At 43.9% G+C, this 6,949-nt stretch overlaps 1 protein-coding gene across 6 annotated transcripts in view; it reads left to right on the top strand.

The window, feature by feature from the left end:
- Positions 1 to 6,949, top strand: part of sbf1 (SET binding factor 1) — a 74,738-nt gene that overhangs the window by 57,078 nt on the left and 10,711 nt on the right. For 5 of the 6 annotated variants that reach the window (XM_008290476.1, XM_008290485.1, XM_008290493.1 and 2 more), the window contains 10 exons: positions 1,313 to 1,449; positions 2,449 to 2,656; positions 2,753 to 2,949; positions 3,333 to 3,470; positions 3,574 to 3,669; positions 3,936 to 4,010; positions 4,512 to 4,684; positions 6,241 to 6,417; positions 6,504 to 6,605; positions 6,722 to 6,907. In XM_008290476.1, coding sequence (XP_008288698.1) covers positions 1,313 to 1,449; positions 2,449 to 2,656; positions 2,753 to 2,949; positions 3,333 to 3,470; positions 3,574 to 3,669; positions 3,936 to 4,010; positions 4,512 to 4,684; positions 6,241 to 6,417; positions 6,504 to 6,605; positions 6,722 to 6,907 — 1,489 coding nt within the window. The remainder of the gene's footprint in view (positions 1 to 1,312; positions 1,450 to 2,448; positions 2,657 to 2,752; positions 2,950 to 3,332; positions 3,471 to 3,573; positions 3,670 to 3,935; positions 4,011 to 4,511; positions 4,685 to 6,240; positions 6,418 to 6,503; positions 6,606 to 6,721; positions 6,908 to 6,949) is intronic. The other variant, XM_008290502.1, reaches the window with a different exon arrangement.

A 6,949-nucleotide genomic window follows, 5' to 3' on the forward strand; every position in this document is an offset into this window, starting at 1 on the left:
TTTCCCCCTGCTTCCAGTCTTTAGGCTAAGCTAAGTTAACTGCACATGTCTACATGTATGAGAGCGGCTTTGGTTTTCTTATCAAACTCCAGCAAGAAAGCAAATAAGCCAGTGTCCAAAATGCCATACAATTAACTGACACTCTAATAAGCAGTAGAGGCTCATTGAAGTAAGTAAGAAAACATCCAGATGCTTTCAGTGACAGTAGAAAAGTACATGCACAGCCCTGCTTTAATCTAAAATCAATGCACATCTGCACTAAAGTCAAGCTGTTAGAATCAGTTTCAGTCCTGTTGACAAACCTGGTTTGCATGTAATTTGTGCAGTTGTAGTAAAGATTTCATGCAGGAGTAGCTGCAGCTTGAGAGACAGATCTGGATCCCAAACAGCTTTCATGTTCAGTAATTCATGTTTCCACCTGTCCCTCTGTCATGACACAGTGCATTAAGCACTGAGTGCAAGTGCAAAAACATGCTCTCATGTCTACAAAGAGTCAGTGCACAGCAGGTTTTAATTTTCTACTGGGTTGTGCATACCACTTCTTTGCTGGGGTCCGACTGTGCTGCAGGAGATTTGGTTTAAAGTCTCACAGCAACGTCAGCAAAAGAGTTTACGAATATGATGCATTCAGAAACCTTTCCTTGGATCTTTTTCTGCACTTTTTCTGTTAATTTTAAATTATCATTGGACTCAAAGTGACCTTAAGATGAATTTTAAAGTATATTATGCAGTCGCAGATGTTTGCTTGTGATAAATCTGTTAGTTGCCCTGCTCCAGTCAGAATGGCACCTGAGGTTTTCATCTTCTACCTTTCAGTATCTGTGTCCTTTCTAACTCATCTCCCTCTTATTCAAAGTCTCAGTAACCAACTCTCAGCCCCTTCCCCTGACCACACACACTTTTCCTCTCTTTCTTTTATGGAGAATGAAGGGAGCACGAGAGAAGTCGTTGAATAATTCATCAGTGGAAAATGTTGCAGCTGTTTTATCGGCCCTGTTGTTTCCATCTCTGCTGCCGCTCTGTGCCTGTGTGTGCGCTAAAAACGCTCCATTCAGACATATTAATTCTGATTCTGACCCTCTGACATGTTTAACCACTAGCAACACACCAGTCGATTCAGTGCACTCGATTATGCGCTGAGATGAACACTGAGGCAAATCAGCTCATTGTGAGCTGCTGCAAATCTAAATGCACGTTTGCGAACTAAAAGAGCCAGCAGGAAGTGACTGTGAATGGGACATGCTGATGAATCAGCTCTGTGCTGTAGTTGAAAAATGTTCCTTTTATTTGCCTCCTCAATTGTCTCTTTTAGGACACTTTCTAAAAACCTGGTGAAGAGCGCCAAGAGGACCATCGGCCGGCAGTACGTGACAAGGAAAAAGTATTCTCCCCCCACCTGGGAGAACAGGAGCAGCTTCCAGTCGGAGCTTGACGAGGATGAAATCTCAGGTATCATGGTGGAAATAATCTGAAGTCAAATGCAGCCACTGGTTGCATTGATTTATCTGAGACAGTTCAGCTGCATTCGTCCACCGCTAGTTTTACCATTTACACATTCAACTGCTTTCATCTCAAACACTGCAACTGACATGTCCACTGTTTTCTTTGCGCATCAGTTAACTAAGAAGTCATCAGTTTTCAGTGGATTACACGTCTACGTTTAACTCTCTAAACCTCAAACAGTTTGTGGCATTTTTTCTCCTGTCAGGTTTTTTCCTCACTGTGGACTCATTTTTCAGTTTTAGTACTCAGATATGTCTTGTGCAGTAGAACAAAGTTATAATGCAATAAACTATAAACAAGCAAAAGTTTAATTTAGTTAAATGTTTATTTACAATAAATAGAAAAAAGTGTGCCTACAGGTGTACCAATACTGGGAAAAGTAATATCAGTACATACTATACATATTTTACGATTTAATAGTGTTGGTCACAGCTGTCACAGCTTCACAGTTGCACCAAGGAGGGCATCATATTTAGTTTTTTTTTTCACAGAACTTGGTGCAGATTTTTTTTAATGCCATATGTAGAGTACAGTCATTTTAATGAAATATTCTTTTCAGCAGATTAGCACACGGAAGTTGAAAACCTGACTTTCCTGTCTGTATTTACAGTTTCTTGCCGATATATGGTGTCATTTTTAGCAGGTTTTGGAGTTCAAATGGTTAACGTGTACATGATCCAAGTGCTTACACTTGAGATTAAACTTTAGATTCTTTTTAGTAATTGTATTTTGACTGCCACTGAAACTTAGAATTCTTGTTTCAGCATATTTTCCTTGGAAGTTCTGCCTTAGTTTGTGTTTTTAATGTTTTCAGAGCCCTGAGAGTTGGAAATTTTGTATTTAAAAGATCCAACAAAAAACCCCCACAAAAAGTCATATTAGCTCTGGAAATCAAATCCTTTAAAAGTTTTTTTTTTAATGTTGAGCTCTACTGTGTCTCCACAGTGTCAGAGGAGGTGGACCAGAGCACCCTCACCCTCTCCTCTACCATCCGCTCATCAGACAGGCAGACCATGAGCAATGTTGTGGAGCGCGCCTGTTGTCGTGACTACCAGCGTCTAGGTCTGGGCACTCTCAGTAACAGCCTGACACGTTCCAAGAACGAGCCTTTCCGGATATCGACTGTTAACCGTATGTACACCGTTTGCAGGAGGTAAGAAATGACTGGAACACAGCATACACATGTATCAGGACTGAGTCTGAGCCATATATACATGACATACTGCCCAATAATATTTGTGTGTCATAGCTACCCCGGGCTGCTCATCGTCCCTCAAAGCATCCCAGACACGACTATCCAGAGAATCTGCCGCTGCTACCGGCAGAACCGCTTCCCCGTCGTGTGCTGGAGGAATTCACGAACCAAGGCCGTCCTGCTGCGCTCAGCAGGCCTTCATGCTAAGGGGGTGGTGGGCTTCTTCAAGTCCCCCAATGCTCCTACTGCAGGTAGAAATGATTATTTATGTAGGAGAGACAATGTGGCTGTTATTTTCAGGAATTATCCTAGTTTTGTTTGTACACATCTCCTCAATTTTTCACCAGTTCTACATTTTAGTTTCCAAGACTCTTGACTCAGAGACCAGTAGGAGGGAGAGTGAGGTCAGAAGTGATGACAACAAGCTTTTGCTGTGACTTTGCAGTGTCTAAAATTAACATGGAAAGTACATTTGGGCTAATAGAGGGCAATTTTTGTATAAAAAAAATGAAACAAAAGTCAAGAACTGCATTCATTCTCTGCTGTGGCACCATTAAGTTCACCTTTAGGCTTGAAAGAAAATCTGTTTGTTTGCTGAAACGTAAAGTTTTGATGTGCCTTCCCCTCTGTGCAGTGCCCTCCCAGGCAGATTCCACCAGTCTTGAGCAGGAGAAGTACCTGCAGGCCATCATCAGCTCCATGCCTTCTTACAGTGAGAGCAGCGGCAGGAACACACTGAGCGGCTTCACGTCCACACACATGAGCACCTCTGGTGGGTGGACTAGCACACACTGACCTGCATGTCACAGTCAGAGGAGACTCTCTGATCAGTGGCACTGTGGAGTCACACAGCTCATGATTTCTTCTGTCCACAGACTCCTCAGATAAGCTGAGGCAGCCCAAGATCGGAGCTCTGATGAAGCAGGTGATGGGTGCCAAGGATGACGTTCCTGGAACCTTCAGCAGAGGAGGTGAGATAGAGCTGGCGCCTCCATGTTGCTGCTGTTAGCTTTAGGTCATCTGCTGCAGCCCTGGTTTCAAAACAAAACAAGTGGATTCTGTTTTCCACTGTAAAATTTGTCACTGAAACTGGGACTGGACCAGGAGGAGGATGGTGAACCAGTGAATCCATCCCTTGTAGCTCATGTTAGGACCAGTGTGTGTGAATGTGTGAGTGAAACCATCCTCCATTGTGTAGTGTTGTTGGTTAACGGGCGTCTCTGTCATTTGACCTCAGCTCTGGGTCAAAGGGCGAAAGTCATCTCCCTCTCTCAGCCCAAAGTGTCTGGCAAGGCCAGGAACCCTCCTAGAGGTACAGTAGGCCACGCCCCCACACCCCTGCCTCCACTCCTGTCTAACCAATCAGATCTGTTTAACAGTAGCATCCGTGTGTTTGGTGTCCTCCGTGGTTGTATCTCTGCGGACTAATGATTTGTTACTGCTTGTGTTGATCAGTGTGTGCATGCTGCTGCTGCAGCTCTGCTGTCTGACGTCCTGTTTGTTGTTTGCTGTCTGATTCTTTTCTCTGGTGAATGTTAACAGCAATCAGAGTCTCTTCATAATGTAGCTGTTTTTCAGGTAGATGTAGTAACCTGGACTGGGTAGTTTTCAGTCATTCCTGCCTTGTTTACCAGCATGGCTGTCAGTAGCTGTGGATGTTGTATATTTAAGGATTACAGCTTGTGTGGTAACAAACTGATATGTTTCCTTAATGGCCATTTAACGCAAGAAGAACTTCAGCATGAGGTCTGTTGATTCAGTGGTGATGTTGTGGTTAGTTTCAAGACTCTACTTATGTGTGTATGTGTTGCAGGTAAATGGGGCAGTATCCGAGGCAGCGGGCGTCTAAGTGCCTACAACCCAGACGTGGGGACACGTCTGGCCGGGAAAGAGTCTCCGCAGCCCAACGGAGGGCCAAGTGAGGCGCTGTTCCTCCGGCAGCAGAAGGCCTACCTCTACATCATCGGGGACAAGGCCCAGCTCAAGGTGACCAAGGACACGCCACAGAACGTCATGTTTAGTTAGTCCACCGTTGTTTTTTCAGGAAATCTTACTGAGTTCAAAATCTCTTTTTGCAAGATAGAAATGACAAGAAACACAAAATCAAAATTCATGTCTTTAATAAAATAAACCATCACACAGATTAGTGGCAGGTATAACAAACATGACCCAGTAAATCTCTGATGTCGTTCAGGGAAGCTGCATTGCATCTCGTTTGATTAATATGATGCAAAGTAATGGTCTGTTTCAGCTAACAGTTGGTATGAGGAACTGTCTCTTGTGATCTGGTGTTGTGATTATTAATCAGCTAAGAGTATCAGTATCTTGGCAGCTTAGGTAGCAAGGCCATTTCAAGTATGGTCACTGTGATCAACACTAAAGGGCCTATATAGTGAAAATCCATTTTATTGTGCTGTTACTAACTTGAAGGTGTATAGTAAAAGCTGTTAATATGTGAAAATTAGGGGTGAACAATACATGTATCTGTATTGAACCGTTCGATACAGTGGTCTCGGTTCGGTACGCCCTATTCTCCTTCTGACGAAGCGTTCTGTGCTGCATTGTCGAGCACAGATCCAGTGAGTGCGCGCATCTCCCACACTCATTCACTCCAAGCTGCTGAGACAGAGGCTGCATGCAAGGCTAGCTCATTGCAACATGGCTCATGCTTTAACTGAAGTCAAAGATCCTCCACCATCTTTCAGATCTCTGGAACTACTTTGGTTTTCGTGTTAAGTATGACCCTGATGGAAAGCGTGTCGTGGACATAATACAACAGTATGTCGCAAGTGTAACACGATGCTAAACTACATCGGTGGAAATACAACAAACATGAACATGCATTTACGCCGACATCACCCTGGTGTGAAAACAAGTGGAACTAGACAAAAACAACAAGCAGCACACATGGTACAAACTACACCCGCGTCATTTAGACAGCCATTAGCACTCCAGAAGATGAGTAAGCTGTAGCTCCATCAGAGAGTGGTTTATTTTTTAAGGAGCTGTTTTTGTTTAACATGCTGCTGAGAATACACCCCAGAAGATGGACATCATATAGCTTTATTTTTTAAGGAGCAATTTATTTGTATTATATACTCTGCTGCTAAGAATGCACTACAGAAGATAGGCAATTACTCCATCAGATACACTTATTTTTTTATTATTATTTTTATATGGTGTTGTTTATGTTTTATATGGTGCTATACTTAGCAGCAGAACATGTTTCAGAGCTGCACCAGATACATTTAATTTTTCAAAAACAAGTTTAAAAAAAGGCGAGGAAGTTTCTCTTTATTTGCATCGAAAAAGTATCGAACCAAACCGAACCGTCATTTTTGTGTATGGTTGCACCCCTAATGAAAATGTCTACTCACCACAAACAGTCAGTCTGTCAGCTTTACAAGCCAGTTAGACAACAAAAGGAAGGTTGTGGGGACACAAGATGGGACATTAATAAAAAGTACGAGTAGGTCAGAAACAAAAGAACAAAATGTTTGAAGAAAGCAAATCTGTTTGACATGAACTGTGATCTTGTTTAGGGAGGGAAGCAGGACTCGTTCCAGCAGTGGGAGGTGGTCCCCATCGAGGTATGTGACGTTCGGCAGGTGAAGAACAGCTTCAAGAAGCTGATGAAGGCCTGCGTGCCGAGCTCTCCAACCTCTGACCCCAACATGAGCTTTCTGCGTTGCCTGGAGGACTCCGAGTGGATGGCTTTGGTCAGTACATCACTGTGTATGTTTGTGCAGGAGTGTGTGCACTCAGTTGCTCTTTGTGCTAACTTTGTGTACACATGTACATCCAGCTGCACAGGGTGCTGCAGGTGTCCGTCCTGGTGGTGGAGCTTCTGGACACGGGCTCATCAGTCATGGTCAGCCTGGAGGACGGCTGGGACGTCACTACACAGGTACGACTTCGGCCACAAACATCAGCTGAATCTACAGACACATGAAGGATTTACCCCTTTCATTTTATTAGTGTAGATTCTGAAGGTGAAGTGAACATGAAGCTTTGTGTGTGCAGGTGGTGTCCCTGGTGCAGCTGCTGTCTGATCCCTACTACAGAACCTTTGACGGTTTCCGACTGCTGGTGGAGAAGGAGTGGCTGTCGTTTGGGCACAGGTTCAGCCACCGTGGAGCGCAGACTCTGGGCAGCCAGAGCAGTGGCTTCACCCCCGTCTTCCTGCAGTTCCTGGACTGTGTTCACCAGGTAGGGCTGCTGCACTGTATGCAATCTTTATATATATATATA

Source organism: Stegastes partitus, unplaced genomic scaffold (assembly GCF_000690725.1).
Source record: "Stegastes partitus isolate 25-593 unplaced genomic scaffold, Stegastes_partitus-1.0.2 Scaffold15, whole genome shotgun sequence".
Classification (NCBI taxonomy): Eukaryota; Metazoa; Chordata; class Actinopteri; family Pomacentridae; genus Stegastes; species Stegastes partitus.